Here is a 19,354-nt window from a genome sequence, read left to right as displayed (position 1 = left end):
TGGTATACTGGAATTGTAAATAATATATTAATAACAAATAAAATTTTAAATGTACCTGCAGAAACCGGTTCGACTTCCACCAAATTAAGTACATTCTCCAGCCAAGGTAAAGGCAATGTGCAAATGCGCCGCACCACCAACAAACAGGGCAAACAGGCTCCCGCGCCACCGAAACGTACGAGGTGCGTCACTATTTACAGACAACAAAGTCCTCACTGTTTATTATTTTTTATATTTTCTTTTGTTTTTGCAGTTTACTTTCGACCAGCCGTGATTCTACTTATCGTGAGGACGATTCACGTAATCTCATAGATGAGCACAACACAAATGGTAGTAGCATCTTTTTCAACCTACAGCAACAACTACAAAAACAGCTGCAAAAGCAAACTCCAATACAACCACAACCATATAACGTTGTATCAACCACAACCACAACCCCAAACAATAACACTAATAATAAACGTTGCAAAACGAATTCTTATACTTTGTGTACTACACCACCTCCTCCCCAATATTCTATAAAGAAATCATCCTCTTGCAGTAGTTTCCTAATCGATATACTTTTTCGAGGTATTTCACACCTGAGTAAGATTATTAAAACATTTCCTTTGTATCGTTTTTATCATTTTTGTTAAATGTTTAAATTTATTTAATTATTTGTGTGTTATTTTCGATACTTTTGGTACTTTGGTTATCTTCTTATAGTAAAAAGAGTTATTTGTGTGCTGAGTAATGAATTGGTAAATTACTAGTAAAAGCCTTTTCGTAATTTTTTTACTACTCTTGCAGAAATATATTGCTATTTATTCAAAGATTTTGATTAGCTTTGTATGTACTTTCTAAATAAAGCTTTTGACTGTTCTCTGAAGTTCATTACTCATTTGACACACCTTTTGTTTGTTTGTTTGTGTTGTTTGTTTGTTTTAACTTTTACTTCCATCTTTCATTGAGTTTACGTTTAATATTTGTTACTTACTAACATTTTTACCAGTATGTATGTAAATTTATATTAATCAAGATTAATTATGAAATTATACAGGGTTGCAAAGGAGTTAATGTATGTAAGTACTAAGTTAGCTTTTCACTTCAAGTTGCGCCAAAAATAGAATGACCGAAAAAAAATTTGCATGCTTGCCCGTTATCTTATGGATTGGACCACGTTCGAATATGTGTATCTTGAAGTGAGTGTCAAAGCTATTGTCCTTGCTTTCCAGCTCACCCTGTATAAAAGCATATACATAGATATTAAAATCTAACTTTAATTAATTTGCTTTACGCCTTCCACATTCATTTCGTCTTGAATAATCTTACTGCCTGGTTGCTGGACCTCCATCCAAACTAAATGCTAATGTCGCCCCCAAAACCACGCATCCACCTATCTACGCATTGCTCTACTCTCTGCCAATACATATTATAAGCATAAAACTGCAGTCTCTCTTACTTACCAACTAACAATTACATTTTTTCGATCTTCTTATTTTCTGCATACACAAATAGGTCTCACGCGCGATATTAATAGTCTGACCCAACGTTATGATTCCGAAAATGACAATACAACAGGTGATCCCGACACTGATGCCACCGGTGATAGCTTGGAATGTCAAAATATACCCACCAGCCAAAGTAAGGTGCAGCACTCGCTCCACAGCGGTGGCATCGGTCCACGCTCGGCTCAACAGCACAGCTCATTCAAGCGACCCACGCCCGTCATGGGCAATCGCGGTCTCGAAACACGTCAAAGCAAACGATCTCAACATCAACAACAACACCATGCGCCACGGGACAATAGCGCAGGCGGTTGTACGTCACATCACGTGACCGTCGGTGCATTGGAGGTGAATAATGTAAAGTGCGTAGTCAATCGCTATGGCACTTTGCCGAAAGTGCAACGCATCGGCGCGTATCTGAATAGTCTGGAGGATCCGCATACGCTACCACAGCACAGTATCGCCACCCACCTGTCAACAGTGGCGCCGGTTGCCACCACAAATGGTCATGGCGGGCATACAGCAGCCATACGTCAACAACTGCCACCGGCACATGTGATGCCGTTGCCGCCACCAATGAAGTCCGTCGCGAATGTCACACCCACTGGGAATTGTGGCAATATACCGACGCCACCACAGCAAATGATACGTAGCAATTCATCGAGTGGTGTTACCATGCAAAACAGCGCTTCAGCGAGTTTGAATAAATTACAGCGTCATCGTACAGCTGCTGATGGCACCATGATGACGTTTTCCTCATTTCGTGGTACATCCTCCAGCAATTCACCCAAACGCAGTCAACAGCCGGCGTTAGCTAATTTGGAATTTCCACCACCGCCATTGGATTTGCCACCACCACCAGAAGAGTTCGAGACACCACCGCCGCCACCACCACCCGCACCAGCAGCCGAGGTGTTGGAAGAACTACAATCGGCAAGTATAACCTCAACACAATACCCTTTACCGAATAGCAGTAGTAATGATGTCTCGAACACTGCACCCAGTGTTGAGGAAGCAAGCACACGATTCGGTGTGTCGTTGCGTAAACGTGAGCCATCGACAGACTCATGCAGTTCGCTGGGGTCGCCACCGGAGGTTACAAATGCCAATACAAATGCTGGTGGTCATGTGCAGGAGTTCAATATGAAGGAGAAATTGATGGCGGAAATCAAAGACCGTTCCAAAGAGAATTCCGCCAACAATGCAAATTTACAAAACGGCAGCACCATACCAGCAGGCAGTGGCGTGGACCCCGTGTCTCTGCTGTTCACAGAGTTGGCTGAAATGAATTTGACAAAGCAAAAGGCAACACCACCGCAACCACCAAAAGCTCAAGGTGGTGCCAGTAACGGTGATTCAGGCGGTTCGCAAACACAATCTCAAGAGAATGGCAATACAAACTCATTTAAGGCACAGCTAAAGAAAGTTGAACCAAAAAAATTACCAACACCCACACAAAAGACCGAAAATCAAACGACGATCATTGACTTTAAAGCGCATTTGCGAAAAGTTGAAAAAGACCCGAAAGATAAAAAAGACGCAGCCACAGATGAGGCGCCTAAAAATATACTACAAAAGGCACAAACTGTGATCTCTACGGGCACGCTGGGCCGCAAGGGTGACAAGAAATTCACCACACCTATGCCAATGGCGCCAACAATGGGCACGTTAACAACACAACAAAAGACTGAAAATGCAAAACATGACATGACCAATAGCAATAATGGCAATACCATTAACCCTGCCAATACCAACACTAACTCAACTACAAATACCAATGGTAATACTCAACATAACGCAAATGCAAATTCCAATATAAACTGCAACAATACGCCAAACACCACAGAGTCAGCAGATGCGCCAGTGATGGCAAACGATGGCGATTCTGGCAAACGTCGCAGCACAGGTAGTATACATAGTTTGAAGAAATTATGGGAGCAACCGGGCAGTGGCGCCGATTATGCAAGCACCCAATCACAGGCGAACTGCTCAACAAATAGTGGCAGCACCGGCACGAATTCCAACATTACCAACAGCACTAGCACCTCGAGCACCAATCAACTTTCGCCAAAATTCAGTTTGAAGCCCATCTCGAATGCTGCAACCACGCCCACAACAAATTCAAATCGTTTTCCACCACTTGGCACCCAAATCTCACCACGTACCAATGCCATGAATGCCACTAATTCCATGGCCAATAAGCCGCCACCAGCTGCACCACCACCACCGCCCCCTACTACCAATAACAGCACAAATAATCAAACTCAGAATCACAATCAAAATTCCATTTTCAACAATTCCCATTGCACGAAATCCCAACTAACAACCTCTCTCTCAACTCAACTATTCACAGATGGTAATCATCAGTATGGTGAACAAGGTACTTCAAACACCAATAATTCCACCGCTAACACATCAACCGGAAATAACACAACGACTAACAACGAAATCGCTGCAATGAGCCAATCACTTTTTGTAGAGCACAGCAGTGCTGCAAACACCGGCGGCAATCTAATGCAGCCAAACAATAAACTCACCACATCGACTATCACTACAAATGCGGCTGCTACAGCTGCGAATAATACAACTAACAACAAACCCGCCGTACCGCTGAAGCCCACCAAACTGACCATCTACGCCACGCCCATCTCACAGAAGATCGCCGCCAGCGCATTGGATAGCACCACAAACACACCACTGGGCAGCGCACTGCAAAGTTCAACACAAATCACACGCGAAAGCATATTAGAGCTCGTCGGACTGCTCGAGACTTCATTAAATCAGCATCCCGTCAACTCGATCTCGGCCTCACAGTGGCTACAACTAAGCGACAAGCTCAACATACTGCAAAATAATTGTGTAGTCTTCGCTGACAACGAAACAATGCCGCCGCATTCGAAATTCCATTTTCGCGAATTGGTGACACGCGTCGAAACGCAATCGCAGAGTCTGCGCACTGCCGGCAGTAAAAATGTACAAGACAACGAGCGTCTGGTCAGCGAGGTGGGTCAATCTTTGAAGCAGCTAACAAATGCCTTGCATAGGTAAATATTATTAAAGCGGGAAACACGGTCGGGGGTGAACAGCGCTTACAGTTGCAATGTTGGCGACGGGGGAACGCAGGAGTTGCCACCACCATGGCGCAGTTGGCTAGACGCCGAGGGAAATTTCATTAAACGCAAATGAAAGTAACAGCCGCCACAATTATGGGTTGTGCGTGGTTGTATGTTGTGTGAAGAATGTTCAGAAATTCAAGGCTTTAGTTTCCTGCTTGAGTGAATGTTGTAGGCATATCATGTGTGTGACGAAACTGTGGGATTTGAATATGCGTTTTAAATTCATAGATTTCTTGTTATAGAACAAAAGACGATTCCGATCATGCCACAAACAAAAAGAAAAATGATATTTTCAATTAATTTTAAAGTGTTGATCAACTTAAAAACACAACCTAAAACACACACCACACATACATACATAAGTAAAAAAAAGTATATTTTTATGCAGCAGAACTAGACATTCATTATTAATCAAAACAATTATGACTACTTAACTTCGGACGAAGTACAGGGTTCTAAATCCTAACATATTTATGCGTATAATTAATTTAATTTTGTCATACATACCGTTGTAAACTGCTTACAGCTTACTGTTCATGCGTAAACCCTGTATATATTAAAGTGAAAATACAAAATCTAGTCATACATGAAGAATCCAATTTAAATTGCTGTTAGTTGTAGACTTACCCTAAAATGAAATCAAGACATTTTAAACTACTTGTACTAGTTACTAGCAATATAACCATTATGGAAGCAAGCAAACATTTTGATAAGACTTGCATTAGTACTCATTTATTAAGACTTATTTGGTAGGTATTCCTCTAACAACATGATTATTATATTTTAATTCCATATAATATATATTACATATATATTTAATAAAAAAAACTGTTTCCATATTTTAGAAATTTACATGTATATTTTAGGTATTTATAACTAGCACTGTATAAAGTTAATGAAAGCGATGCGATTATGTAAAAATATAAGCAGACTTTTGTGTCATTTTTAGCACTATAACGGTGTTTTTAACTGCTCCTACAAAAATATAGTTGCCAGAAAAGCATAATGCAAAAAATAAAATTGGAAATTGTATAACGGCCTACATATATTGCAGTATTTGTGAAAGTCGCGTATGTTTGCATAACAATTTAATCACATTCAAGTGCCAAAAAATTTAAAAGCAAGCTAAAAACATGCTTTAGTATTTATGATGGCATATATTATTGTTGGTTTCGATTGTTTTTCGATTGTTCTAACAACTTCATTGTATGTTTGCAAATGCATGCCTTTTGTCATAAAAATTGCTCAGGCATATTATGTTGCCACATTCTCAAATTATCATGAAAACATTTAGTAGCTTTTCGACTTTCGCTCAAACACTTCCAGAATTTTCGTTAATTAAAATATAAATTTTCGTTGCTCTGTGATACATTTAAGCATTTTGGCACAATATCCAACTAATATTGTAATGTTTGGATTAACCAATAGTTGTTTGTTCTTAATTTTTAAAGGAAGTGTATTAGAATTTTTACTACTTTTTTCTATAATGAAGAATTTTTACATTGTAGTTCAATGTTGTTTAGTAAATTATTGGAGAACAAACTATTTTGAAACAATTTTAGCGAATTCTTGTACATTTTAGTTGTCTAGCAGTTTTGCTCAGCTCATCTACAAAGAAATTTATTAGTGGCATACGAACTTTTTAATTATAAAAAATAATTGGAAATTTCTATTGAGAGCAATAAATTAAATTGTTAAATACAAAAGCAAAACAATCGGTCAAATATGTATTGTTCTTAGTTTTTAACGTTACAATAGTAGTTATTTTTCTTGTCAATAGATAATGTTTTTAAAAATTAATATTTTTTTAGCTACAACCGTCAATTGTTAATAAATACAAATTTAATATTTAAGCTCCTTCCAAATTTTCAAAACTACAAAAAAACAAGTAATTTTAGTTCAAAGTGAAAGCAGCATTAAAATATTTTTGTTTTTGTTCTAACAAAATTTTTACTCGCAGTAATTTATTTAAAATTAAATTTTTTCATTGTCTGCTAACCAAACACGTCATTTTAATTAATTAGAGCATAATTATTTTCTGCAAAAATCGGTATGTAATATATAAAAATATGACGCCTAAGAAACCTCGTACGAAGTTGAAACAAACTTCCTGTTACAAATATAGTCTTGCAGCAGACGGGATATATTTGATTGAAAGAATCGTACAAGGCATATTAATAAAGTCTTTTATTCAGAAGATCTAACTTTATTGTTTCTCATAAAGGTGATAAGTTGATGTCTTGTAAAAATATTACGTATTTTACTTCATAGTATCCCGTCACTTTTTTAACACAATATGCCAATTCTTACAAATAAATTTTGCTATTTTTTTTTTTTAGACATTTTCTGCGCGCAAATTGATAAAATGTTAAAAAGAAAAACCCAAAGATATTTATAAATAGTTCCATATAACCACATTATGCATATGTGCGAGTGTACTATATTTAAAACATTAAGCTTGAGACGAATATAGTCAGTTGTAGCACGGAGTCAAGTACGCTTAGTTGAAGTTTCACATTTGTTAGATTATACTTTCTTATTGTAGAGAAGCATACGATGACAATGTAGAATTATCGAATGAACGTCTTTAAATGTAGAAAACCACTGAAATGTTCAGCTATAAATGTGCTGTGTTGATATTTATTACCTTGCGCTCCATTCTCGGTTTTACATAAATATATTTTTCTACATTTATAAAAGAATAAACGAAATGGAGAAAATCAAATGACAATTAGAAGCACTCGATTTCTTAACAAAATTCATTTTCTGTTTTTGTTTGTGTACTTTTAAGCCAAATTTGTTAAGATTTAAAATGATTTCAAACCTTTGCAAATATGCAAATAATTAAGCATAATTAATTAAGACATGAAATGAATTAGGAAGGTCATTGTTGCAGGTGAACTACTCTACTAATACGAAAAACCAAAAAAGTATTTAAAGGAATATTAAAAATAAGTGAAATAACAATCACAACTACATACACTCTAATTATTAGTATGAAAAGCAAAAAAATATGTTATGCAATGTAACTAAATGTATGGAATGATAATTAACTGTTTGCTTGCTCTTGCTCTGCGGATCAGAAATATGTACGAATTCTTAGAAATCAACATGTTTAGGTGTATGTGTACTACCAAGATACGCAATGCTCAAATCAAATTAATATATACATATATACAAACAATTGCATAAATATTTACAAAAATGACGAATACGTTTTCCAAAAATCATTTTATAATCATAATATGTAATACCAAATACATTTATATGTGGTAAATTAGTAATGGAAACATTTATTTTAATTATAAATATACTAGTGGTATTTAGATATACATACATACATACATACATCTTAAACTTAACTCATATAAGAAACTCAAAATAATATAAAAACACACATCTCATTGATATCTAATAATTATATGCAAACATATTATAAAATTATGATAAAATTTAAAATAATTTATGAGCATATACATATATACACCTATAATTACATTCATATACGTATATACATACATACATAGATACATTTACACAAAAACTTATCTACACATATACATATTTAAAAAACAAAAAAGTTTCGCAATATTTCTCTACATTATTGGAAATAATAATATAATTAACTAAAATAAAGTATAAACCATATTTTATCGTATTATGTATATGTTATAATGATCATGACAATGAGTATAATTTAAAAAGTTCAGTAAAATAAAACAAAAAAGAAATAATTTTGTCATACATACCAAAATATATGGAAACGGTGTTTTATTTATTTGAATGGAAAGTATTTAGCAGCCCTTAAGTTATATATTATATTCAAAAGCTTAAGATAACCAGCAGCTACTAACGCGGAGTAATTCGAAGTGCCTCTAATCAGAGGGAAGGTTATACGCTTCATGTACATAAATGTATTTAATATATGTACATATTTAGTAAGTCCACACAGCAAATCCTTTTATATGACCCTTATGTGTAACACACTTTCTTCAAATATGTCAGAGTTCATGTTCTCCAAATAGAGTTTTGAAATGCCCTTTAATTGAAATACTTTATTTAAGTACAAATCGGTTATCCCCTAAAATGACGACAACAAAAAAACAAATCCCTCGCTGTAAATGTCTACTATTACATGGATCAGAGTATCTTGAAAACGGAAAACATAAACTTATTGTTAATCTTATTAACAAATACCATTTCATATATTTCCAAAACGTATGCATATGTGTTAAAAAGTTAAGCCATTCTCCATTGTTTTAAACGCTGTTGATTCTTTAACTGTATTTTAACATTATATCCGTCCATGTCGGCGTATTTCTGAATTTTATTTTATTTCCGTTTCGCCATGACTCATTATACAAAATGGCAGCACACTGTCAAGAATATTTTGACATTCGCAAACTTTCGATAGGCTGGCAGCATTCAAAAGGACGGCTAAAGAGAAAAGTCAAAAGAAAAGTAAAAACGAAAACTTTCCTTTTATTCAACTACACCCAAGAACGACAAAAGTAGAAAATTAACAGAATAAAAAACTGGTTAAACCGATAAACATTACGAAGGGCGAGTAAATCCATTAAAGTTGCATTACTAAAGAACAAATCTAATAACACAAACAACTTGCGAAGAATTCTACGATTATTCCGGCAGTGGTGCAGCGAATAGCAATTAGTCGCAGAACGCAACGAGCCGACTACAACAACAACAGCGAAAAGACACATCGACCGCAGGAACAGTGTGGCAGCGATAGTAAAACCGCAGTGCAGATTGATAGTCATAGTCAAATAAAGTTTGTGCGTTAAACAAACATTAACATTGAAGCAGTCTGGTGTGACAGTACGAAAAAATAGGTGTGCGGTAAACCGGGTGTGAATAACGTAAAGTGCCAACGTAATGCCCTTGTTTGGAAAATCACAAAAGACCCCCGCCGAATTGGTGCGGTCGCTTAAGGAAGCAATCAATGCACTAGAAACGGGTGGTGATCGTAAAGCAGAAAAGGCACAAGAGGATGTCAGCAAAAATCTTGTCTCCATTAAAAATATGCTTTACGGTAGCAGTGATTCGGAGCCACCAGCGGATTATGTAGTCGCCCAGCTGTCGCAGGAACTGTATAATAGTAATTTATTGTTGCTGTTAATACAGAACCTGCATCGTATCGATTTTGAAGGCAAAAAACATGTAGCACTGATATTTAATAATGTGCTGCGACGACAAATTGGTACACGTTCACCCACAGTGGAGTACATCTGTACAAAGCCCGAAATACTGTTTACGTTAATGGCCGGCTACGAGGATGCGCATCCAGAGATTGCACTAAATTCTGGAACAATGCTGCGTGAGTGTGCCCGATATGAGGCTCTCGCAAAAATAATGCTGCACTCAGAAGAGTTTTTCAAGTTCTTCCGCTATGTAGAGGTGTCGACCTTCGATATTGCATCAGATGCATTCTCCACTTTCAAGGAATTGCTGACTCGACACAAGTTACTGTGTGCCGAATTCCTAGAGGCCAATTATGATAGATTCTTTACGCAACATTATCAAAGATTGTTAAATTCGGAAAACTATGTTACCAGACGACAAAGTCTGAAGTTATTAGGTGAATTATTACTAGATCGACACAATTTCACCGTGATGACACGTTACATTTCGGAGCCGGAAAATCTGAAACTTATGATGAATATGTTGAAAGAAAAGTCCCGTAATATACAATTCGAGGCCTTCCACGTCTTTAAGGTGTTTGTAGCAAACCCAAATAAGCCGAAACCTATATTAGATATCTTGCTACGCAACCAATCTAAATTGGTTGACTTTTTAACCAATTTCCATACGGATCGTTCAGAAGATGAGCAGTTTAACGATGAAAAAGCATATCTGATTAAACAGATAAAGGAGCTTAAGCCGCTGCCTGAAGCTTAGTAGCATAGAAGCCTACGTAAACGAATCGCCAACCAATATGTACAGCATAAAATAAAACATCTGCAACACAATTTCCAACATCTTCAGCAAACCCAAAGCTACTATCACCACTTTTACCGTCATTATCGGTGCTAATAACTCCATCCGTTCTGCCAATTTAAGGCCTCAGCAGGTCCTGAAAGCCAGTTTTATCCGATCACTACGATCAACAACTTGCAGTGGTAGATGGCTCACATATATGCAGTCAGCTTGTGTGAAAATTAAAATTAACTGAATGATTGATTGCATGGCAGCAGTAATTGTGTACTAGCAGTGTGCGTTATAATTTAAAGAAAAAGTAATATATAGTCAACTCTTAAATTATTTTCGCAGCAACAGAAATAGAAAGAAGTTAAAAATAATGAAATGAGAATGAAACCCGATTACAGTAAATTTGCAAACATTTTTTTAATAAATTTTTTCTTTTTTTGAGTTATGAAAATTTAAAAACATTAAATGCTAAAGCAAAATAGCCCATCCATCTGCTGCATTTGGAAACGATAGTTTGGGAAGTGTTAAGGGTGGAACCAAATTTTTTTGAGATAAGATATTTCAACACGCTTTTACCAACGCGTTATTGTCTTGCCGTAAAAAAAATTGTTTTTTGGCATAATATTCAACTGCTTTAAATTTTATGAGAAGAATGAAAAGGCAATAGCTTCTAAGTATAAAACTTTGGGCTTGATTGAAATATAAATCGAGGACAAAAACAGACTAAATAAAATCAAATTATTAAATAGGATAATGATAAAATAAAAGAAAAACAAAACATAATACGACTTACATACATACATACATATATGTGAAGGCAACTTTATAATGCGGCTTACGATTGACACTTTTGTTTTTGTTCTTTGTCGTTATTTTGTATGTTTGTTCATTTTACTATGTTTAGGAATGCAATTCAAATAAAACTAGTTATAAACTGCGAAAAAGTTATATAATTGCTTTCTTTTTACGATGCGAGTTAAATAATAGGGTTGAAGAGCTGGTAAATGCGGAGAGCGAATGTTGCCTCCCCACATAACATAATCAGATGAATAATAAATAAAAAATTATTTATAATAAAAAAACACGATACATACGCATGCAAATATACAACGTACGTACACCTAAGCATACATAATTGAATGTAGTATATAATGATTACAACCTTACTTGCATATACTATTACTATTAAAATATTATAAAACAAGAAAAATTATTTATATAATTATGCCTAAAATTTAAATGAAAAACTAAATACAAAAACATAAATAAAATGTGCGATTAGCAGAAAACCTAAATTGTTTGACGCATTTTTATACATTTATCTATATACATATATACGAAACTATGCGATATGAATAATATACAATCACGTAATATAATTAAAAATGATAAAGAATAGCATTGACCAAACCTAGTAGTGGAAACGTAAAAAGTGCACATCAACTACATATACATATATACATAGTTTTATCTTTGGTATTTGGGCAAACAAGTATGAATATATGTACATACATATGTATACTAGCATAAGCAAATGGAGGAGAATTATTTTTTTATCTGTAAATAGCCTTTGATAAATATTGATTAAAACAAAATGTCAGTTTACAGTTTATATTAATTGTTAGAGTTCAAAAATGCTGCAAAGAAGAAACACTAGGGACGGAAGAGACATTAGCAACTACACTTCTATATCTGAAAAGCACAATGACACATATTTTCAAATTCGAAATTTATTTGAATGTTTTAAGAAAAATAAGTGGTTTATTGTATACATATTTAATCCTTGCGCAGTTGCACCTCTTCTTCTGTAATTCCATCTTTCGTGATGACTTTCAAGATTACTGAATCACCAGTGTATATATCACGTTCCGCGGCTGAAATGAAAGCATCTTTAGCTACTTCCTTAGCCTTCTCCAAGGGTACTTTAGGTTTGTTTTTCACGTCTCTATCTTTTCCACCAATTTGATTGTCCAATACTGGTTGCAGCAACGTACCGGCCGAACCACCTGCGCGGTATGTGGTACGTTCGCAGTGACCAATCGGATCGTATGAATAGACAACACCCTTTCCTTCCGAGTCAAGTCCAGCCAATACATTTGAAACGTAGTAAGGGAAAAAGCGACGGTTGTACATAAGTATAGACAACATCTGTGCTACTGCTTCTGTTGACATGGTCTTCAAGTGTAGATGCTCATACATTTGCATACGCGCATTAACAAGACTAGTGAGCGCTAATGTATCACACCAGCAGCCAGTTGAACCAAGTACAGTTTTCTCCGACAATTGGAAAAGTTTGTTTTGTTTTCGCGTGTGAATAGTGTAACCACTGCTCAAACGTGTATCTGCAGCAATTACAACGTAATCTTCACCGGCAATAGCAACAATGGATCTGTAAATAACTTCGCTCAGAAAATGTATTATATGAAATTATTTAAAAACTTACCCTCCATTTGATTCGTAAGGTGAGAAATCTTGATGCTGCGCACCGGGAACTTGATACTCAGGAAACGATTGAATTTTATGCATTTTTACTTAATGTAATATTTTTCCCAGCAAAATAATTAGAACGATAAATCGTGCAAGTGATTTGCAGAAATTCCTCCTTGTGTTGTCTATTGAATGACAATCAACATTGCTGTTTGACAGTTTTAGAAAGGGCTGCCACTATGAAAATATAGTAAATATAGTGCTGCCACATGTCTAAGAATAAATTATTTAATTTCATATAATTATTTTTTCTAAATAATTTATTAAATTAAAAGATTTTTGTTTGTACGGAAAGCAGGATATACACGTGCAAGTTCTAGGTATGCATACAAGTATGAATAAAATTGAAATCTTTCACTTTTTTTGCTTGTTGTTGCGTCGGGCATCAACAGGTAGCAACGTGTAAAGTGCGGTGTGCAGACCGATTTCATACTTGTTTAAAATATGAAGTGAAGTGAAAGGTTGTGCGCACATCACAATGGCTATTACAGAAAATGAATTTTGGAGAAAATTTATTGAAGCCTTTAGAGAAGAAAAAGTCCTGTGGGAAATAAAAAATGAATTTTACAACAATAGGCTAAAAAGAACAAAAAGTTGGCAAAGACTTGCAAACAAATTGAAAGAAATTGATAAGTATGCCACAATTGATACAGCAAAAAAGCGCATTAATGGCATGCGAAGTTGCTATAGGAGAGAATTGTGCAAAATTAAAGCAACTGAAAAGTCTAGTGCTGGTGGAGAGGACATATATGAGCCCACGCTTTGGTACTTTCACCACCTAGACTTCCTTCGAGGAAACGAAGTGACAACGACAGGAATAAGTACGCTGGAAGACCCCGATTTTGAAAATACGGTGAGTAAAATTTATTATTGAGAATATACATATATAAATTTATACATATGTATGAATATTTATTATTACTTTAATGTATTATCCTATCATTATTACATGTTACAAAATTTATTTTGCCATGGAATTGACCCAACTGTATTAAAACACTCTTTGTATTTATTGCGAACGTGTTTCGCTGCATTTGTCGAATTTCCTCCTTGAATGGCTCTTAGTTTTGAAAGTTCCCAAGTACTTTGCAAAGGTGCGTTTTGTACATTATTTCTGTTAACATTTTGAAAATCTAATCTGGCACTTATATACTGCAAGCCATTTTTCCGTGACAAGAAATTATAAATATAACATGCTAAAAGGGTAAGTTTATTCTGTTTGCAAGAATACGAAAGCGACTGCATAATATTCCGAAAGCGTTTTCAACTACGGGTCTAGCTCTCGATAATCTGTAATTGAAAATAATTTCGTCGGCGCTTAATTGGGTAGGACTATATGCTTGCCACCGATTGCTCTAATGCAGTTGGGGAAATCCAAAGTATATAGAAATCGTTAGCGTTGGATTTTGTTTTTGGAATCTGAAATAAGTGCAAAAATAATTTTAGTTTTCCTCTATTTCCAGGTTCATTCGCATAGTAAAAAACGAAAGAAATCAGACAATAATTCAAAGTTTTTTGAAAAGGCAATAGAACACCAAGCAAAAAAAACAAAACCTATACGCGATGATGCTGACATATTTAGTGAATCATGGGCAGTTTTATTTAGGAAATTATCTGCGGAACAGCAAATATACGCTAAACGAGCTATAGACGAGATATTGGTACATGGACAGTTGGGAAACCTACATTTGAATTCCGTTCAGATAAATGTTGTGCAAAGAGATCCAAGAACTCCATATACCTCTTCAGGATCCCCAACAGATGTTTATCCAACAGCCATAACTCCAGCGCCACAAATACTTATATCAAGAAGCAATGTGAATAAAATTGATTATTCTCAATCAGTGTTAGAGGAATCAGCTGAGTGTAGTAGTATAAAATCCTCAGCTCAATCTTTAAATGAACTTTCTAGAGACTCCCAGTATGAGTAAATTTAATTTAAATGTATTTGATTTTTTTCATTTTTCATCTGTTTAATATTTAAGTACATTTTTTCTACCATAAATAATTAGAAAATTAATGCCAAAAATTAAATTATTCGATTTTTTTTTTAATTTTCATGGTTATAAAAATAGTTTTCGTGTTTGAAATAAAAAAATATTAAATAGGAAATGAAATACCTGAATATTTTCGCCCAATGTTTCTATTATTGCTTCATAAGTTTCAATCACAATATGGCTTAAGCTGTGCGGAGATATTGCTGTTAAAAAGTTTTAAATCTTCAAAACTTTCGCCTGATGACGAAAATCTCATGTGGCGTAATCGCGTCTCTCCATGGCTCTACCATGGACAAGAGTTCTTTATAATTTTCGTTACTCATGCGTACAAAGTTTTTAAATTTGTGCATAGAACTTGCTTGCAATTCTTTAAGAAGTGGTACGTGCGCATATGTTTTGCGTTCTTTCTAAAATTTTTCGCACCAAAAGCGTTGCTTTCGTTTTTTTGCCTTGCACACCGAAATTACAAGAAGCTCGAAATTTTCCTTTTCTGAGGCCATGTCCGTTCACTTCAACGATTACAACGAAATGGTGTCTGAACAACTTGTGCGACACGGTATGCATACAAGTCTGCACGCGTATATCCCGCTAAAAATAGTATTTTAGGTCATACATATAACCGGGATAATATGAAACACTATTTTACTTATAAACTTTAATGGTTTGTGAACTACTAGATTATGAATGCATTACAAAAATTCGAAGAAAGTTTATATACAATTATTAACACCCATTATATTATTATTATAATAATTTATTAAAGCTTTTAAATTAATGCTTAATCACTTTGGTTATTTCAATAAATATATGATACAACGTTTAAAATATCCTTTAGGTCATTAAGCATTAAGCGGAAGTAAATCTGTTCGTCTAACCAAATTGCCACGATTCCGGTCGACCATTTCCTTTACGTTATTGTACCATACACCTAGTCATAAAATCGAATTCTAAGTCTTTAAATAAAGAACTGTGTTTATATTTGCCTTACCAATGTTTGTATTTTTCATGCAATCTCCAAATGTTTCACAACCTTCCATGCTATTAAGTACACCAAAAACTGATAGATCAGCTAAATTTGGACGGTCACCTCCCATAAATTTCTTTTTCTGCCTTTCAAGTTCTCCGGTCCACTTATCAAGTGCATCATATATGTGCGAGCGTACATCATCTGACAACCCATGTCGTCGTTTTATTATTTTACTTATACCCCACATAGCAAATGCACCCACATTCACCATTAGATCACGTTCCCATTTGGGGAAGTAAATATCCCATTCGCCTGCCTTCGAAAACCACTCAAATGTTTCACGTGCTTCGCTCAAAGTGCGGTAGCAGTTGGGTGAGATAAGATGCACAAGATGTGAATCCGCCCACGTACGCCATTTCCGTTCGTTCCTGAAGCGTAGACAAATAATAAAAAGTTTTAATTATTTTGAATTGAATGGCATACTCACTCCTGAATTTCTCGAGTTGCATGTTTTGGTGTTTTATCTTGATACATAAGGAAGTATTTGTTCATTATATCCAAGCGTTTCTTATCGTCGTCATCGAAATATGATATCATGGGATAAAACTTGGCTAACTCGCCGATGTCAGTTTCCTTGTCATTTAAATATGATGCCAAGAGAGAGATAATTGCACTTGAGTCCGACATCTGTATGTAACGTCCGTCGCCTTGCTCAACCAAAATCATAGGCACTTTCTTTTGTTCGGACCATTTTATGTCTTGTCGCAGTACTGCATCAACCTCCACCACAGAGTACGATATACCCATGAAATCAAGATAAGCTCGCACTTTGCAACAGAAGGGACACGTTTGATATTGAAAAAGTATTATGTTTAAATTTGATTTATCGTTGGGATTAATGAATCGCTTAGTTATTTTAACATCTGGTAGTTCTTTGAGAATTTTGGGCGGAATACGTTGATGCTCCATGTGCGAGCTTTTATCTTTCCAATTTCCATATACAGAATATGCCGTACCTGAAGCGGCTCCAATGCCTGCTCCAATAAGTGCTAATTTAAAGGTGCTTGTACCATTTCTTTTTGGATTAACCTGTGATGCATAACGTCTGCACTGTGCACCAATTGATCTGTATACGGGCGACACATTGCACTCAATAGACCGGCATCCAATGCCTGCTGCAATTCGTCGACTTATTCCAATTCGCAAAGTTGACATTGCCGCTTTTCAATTAATTGCTATTATTTCAGATTAATTAAATTTTAATATGTTACTTAATACCGGTCGAAAATCTTTTAAATGGAATACTTTTCTTTTGATAAGCACCAATCTAGAAATAACCTTCTTGATAGTCAGCTGATATGGGCAATGGGAGATGCCACTTCAACTATTGTCATTTAAAGCGTTTTATTCACCACTACTGGAAATTTTAGTTTCATTTCGCTAATTTTTTGTTCTGTTTTGTTTAAAAACTGTGAATTTATTGTGAAAATTAAATAAACTTTCCCCAAAATGTATTTCCATTAAAGTTCTTATTCGTTCATTCCAATAAACTGTATAATATTCCAGTTTCAGTAAAAAGTTTTTTGTGAAGAAAGTTCTGAAGCAATTGCATATAAATTTTTCATTCAAATTTTTGGCATTTTTATTTAATTTCAGCGTGAAAATATAGCAGGATAATTTGAGTAAATATCCGACGGACGGTTTCTCACTCCAATATACTAAGGACACGATAAAATAATGCACATAACAGGAAAGGAATGTCGTAATTATTTATTACAAAGGAAAAATTTGGTACGAAGAAGAATTTATGAGGCATATCCAGAAAAAAGCAACATACTACATATATGTATGTTTAAAATTTCATTTAACAGCCTATTCGTACAGTTCCGGCCTTTACTTATCAAGCACTGCAGAAGAACACAATTGTTGAACCACCGCCAAAGTGAGTTTCAATCGAATGAAATTTTGAACACTTTAGCTTAAGTTTAATTCGAATCTTCGTAGAATCTATATATACAAGAAGCGCCCTGTTAAGGAAACACTTTTCAAAATGTATTTCCGACGTGGTGACATCCCGGTAGCTAAAAGAATAAAAGGTAGTGGAAAAGGTATTTCAGGAACAGTGAAATGGTTTTGTGAGCCAAAGGAACTGGACTATTGCTACTATTTGCCAATATTTGTGGATGGGTACGTGTAAATAATTCCTCAAGATATCATCTCAATGTTTTACTTTTCTTTAATTCCAGTCTAGCGGATACTGATATCGACATACGCTCACTTGCGCAAGAAGCTGCAATGGATTTAATCCTTAAAGCGCCGCATAAAATTTTACCAGTTCTGCCCAAACTGATACTTCCGTTCAAAAGAGCATTCAACACTCGTGATAAGCGAATAATAATATCAGCGCTGAAGGTCTTGCAAACTATGGTTCTGGTTGGTATGTAAAAAACATGATTACATTAAAATTGAAAGAATTGCATTAAATGTATTTTACGTTAGGGCCTTGTGTTGGACAAGCTCTCGTTCCATACTACCGGCAGCTGTTAGCCGTATGTAATTTATATAAGAACATTAATGTTAACCTCGGTTCTGGTGTTGATCCTGATCGTAGTCGTCGTATCGGCGATGTTATCGAAGATACACTCTCTTTGCTTGAAACATGTGGAGGGCCCAATGCATTTATCAACATAAAGTATATGATTCCGACTTATGAGAGTAGCACCCATCCTATATGTGAGCCGTCGGCAGAAAAACCTGCTGCTTAAAGCATAAAATATAATTAGAGTTAGATTTTTATAGTACAATAATATAGGTTACGAGAGAGCAAGAAGTTAAGCCATTTATAAAATAATATTTTGTACTTTTTATTTTATTAATGGCTTATATATTTGCTTACTTCTGAACAGTTAAAATATATATCTAGCGCGACATTATATCTTATATGTAAACATTTAGAGCGCTTATTGTCATGAATACCTTTGCAATATGAGAAAAAATAAATTCAAAATTTATAACCGTTAAAATATTTTGACATTTTCACAAATTCGATACACCACTACATACATGTTCTTGTTAGTTGTTGTCAATTTTACTTTCATGATTTGTTAGGGTTCATATACGCTATTGTGACTGATTTGCAAGTAATTGAAGAAGAAGAAGCAGACGCATCCTAAAAAATAAACAAACGGAGAATTTTGTAAACATTTCTTTGATACAAAAAATAGCATTAATAATATATAGAAATTATGGGGGCCATTTTTGAAAATGGCTTGAGGTTGGGCAGATATAACAGTGACGATCTCTTTAGTGCGCTGCTACGTTATGGATTATTTCTAGGCGCAATATTTCAGCTCA

General features: G+C 35.1%; 5 protein-coding genes across 19 annotated transcripts in view; 3 read left to right on the top strand and 2 right to left on the bottom strand.

Moving 5' to 3' along the window:
• LOC126762213 (tyrosine-protein kinase Abl) overlaps positions 1-8,359 on the top strand; it is a 78,115-nt gene extending 69,756 nt beyond the window's left edge. For 10 of the 13 annotated variants that reach the window (XM_050478796.1, XM_050478795.1, XM_050478793.1 and 7 more), the window contains exons 8-10: positions 62-182; positions 254-585; positions 1,498-8,359. In XM_050478796.1, the coding sequence (XP_050334753.1) occupies positions 62-182; positions 254-585; positions 1,498-4,535 (3,491 nt within the window). In that variant the 3' untranslated portion in view covers positions 4,536-8,359. The remainder of the gene's footprint in view (positions 1-61; positions 183-253; positions 586-1,497) is intronic. The other 3 variants (XM_050478798.1, XM_050478797.1, XM_050478799.1) reach the window with 2 other exon arrangements.
• Positions 8,360-9,040: 681 nt separating this feature from the next.
• LOC126762218 (protein Mo25) lies at positions 9,041-11,844 on the top strand. Its single transcript, XM_050478804.1, has one exon. The coding sequence runs from the start codon at positions 9,497-9,499 to the stop codon at positions 10,517-10,519; it is 1,023 nt and encodes a 340-aa protein (XP_050334761.1). The 5' UTR covers positions 9,041-9,496; the 3' UTR covers positions 10,520-11,844.
• A 417-nt stretch (positions 11,845-12,261) lies between these two features.
• LOC126762224 (proteasome subunit beta type-1) lies at positions 12,262-13,188 on the bottom strand. The gene is made up of 2 exons (XM_050478813.1): positions 12,993-13,188; positions 12,262-12,938 (listed from the first exon to the last, which is right to left on the bottom strand). Exons 1-2 carry the CDS (start codon positions 13,073-13,075, stop codon positions 12,326-12,328), a joined length of 696 nt encoding a protein of 231 aa, XP_050334770.1. The 5' UTR covers positions 13,076-13,188; the 3' UTR covers positions 12,262-12,325.
• Positions 13,189-13,458: 270 nt separating this feature from the next.
• On the top strand, positions 13,459-19,017 carry LOC126762222 (parkin coregulated gene protein homolog). Of its 3 annotated transcripts, none has more exons than XM_050478809.1 (6): positions 13,459-13,889; positions 17,657-17,791; positions 17,872-17,942; positions 18,005-18,187; positions 18,247-18,437; positions 18,500-19,017. In XM_050478809.1, the coding sequence occupies exons 2-6, from the start codon at positions 17,738-17,740 to the stop codon at positions 18,763-18,765; spliced, it is 765 nt and encodes a 254-aa protein (XP_050334766.1). In that variant the 5' UTR covers positions 13,459-13,889; positions 17,657-17,737; the 3' UTR covers positions 18,766-19,017. The 3 variants fall into 3 exon arrangements, with proteins under 3 accessions (XP_050334766.1, XP_050334765.1, XP_050334767.1); XM_050478810.1 differs by lacking the exon at positions 13,459-13,889 and adding an exon at positions 17,430-17,511; XM_050478808.1 differs by lacking the exons at positions 17,657-17,791; positions 17,872-17,942; positions 18,005-18,187; positions 18,247-18,437; positions 18,500-19,017 and adding an exon at positions 14,500-15,070 and having other exon boundaries at positions 13,478-13,889.
• On the bottom strand, positions 15,767-17,361 carry LOC126762215 (prostaglandin E synthase 2). The gene is made up of 3 exons (XM_050478801.1): positions 16,488-17,361; positions 16,022-16,428; positions 15,767-15,961 (listed from the first exon to the last, which is right to left on the bottom strand). The coding sequence occupies exons 1-3, from the start codon at positions 17,213-17,215 to the stop codon at positions 15,873-15,875; spliced, it is 1,224 nt and encodes a 407-aa protein (XP_050334758.1). The 5' UTR covers positions 17,216-17,361; the 3' UTR covers positions 15,767-15,872.
• Positions 19,018-19,354: the final 337 nt, after the last annotated feature.

Source organism: Bactrocera neohumeralis, chromosome 6 (genome assembly GCF_024586455.1).
Source record: "Bactrocera neohumeralis isolate Rockhampton chromosome 6, APGP_CSIRO_Bneo_wtdbg2-racon-allhic-juicebox.fasta_v2, whole genome shotgun sequence".
NCBI lineage: Eukaryota > Metazoa > Arthropoda > Insecta > Diptera > Tephritidae > Bactrocera > Bactrocera neohumeralis.
This window is presented reverse-complemented; position numbering and strand designations above follow the sequence as displayed.

Excerpts from the sequence above, each read along its gene's own strand:
- LOC126762218 (XM_050478804.1), top strand. The coding sequence starts at position 9,497 with ATGCCCTTGTTTGGAAAATCACAAAAGACCCCCGCCGAATTGGTGCGG.
- LOC126762215 (XM_050478801.1), bottom strand. The coding sequence starts at position 17,215 with ATGTCAACTTTGCGAATTGGAATAAGTCGACGAATTGCAGCAGGCATT. Across the intron at positions 16,429-16,487 it reads GCAACTCGAGAAATTCAGGA|GAACGAACGGAAATGGCGTA; the intron begins GTGAGTATGCCA and ends TCTACGCTTCAG. Across the intron at positions 15,962-16,021 it reads CATGAAAAATACAAACATTG|GTGTATGGTACAATAACGTA; the intron begins GTAAGGCAAATA and ends TTTTATGACTAG.
- LOC126762224 (XM_050478813.1), bottom strand. The coding sequence starts at position 13,075 with ATGCATAAAATTCAATCGTTTCCTGAGTATCAAGTTCCCGGTGCGCAG. Across the intron at positions 12,939-12,992 it reads CCTTACGAATCAAATGGAGG|ATCCATTGTTGCTATTGCCG; the intron begins GTAAGTTTTTAA and ends AGTTATTTACAG.
- LOC126762222 (XM_050478808.1), top strand. The coding sequence starts at position 13,515 with ATGGCTATTACAGAAAATGAATTTTGGAGAAAATTTATTGAAGCCTTT. Across the intron at positions 13,890-14,499 it reads ACCCCGATTTTGAAAATACG|GTTCATTCGCATAGTAAAAA; the intron begins GTGAGTAAAATT and ends CTCTATTTCCAG.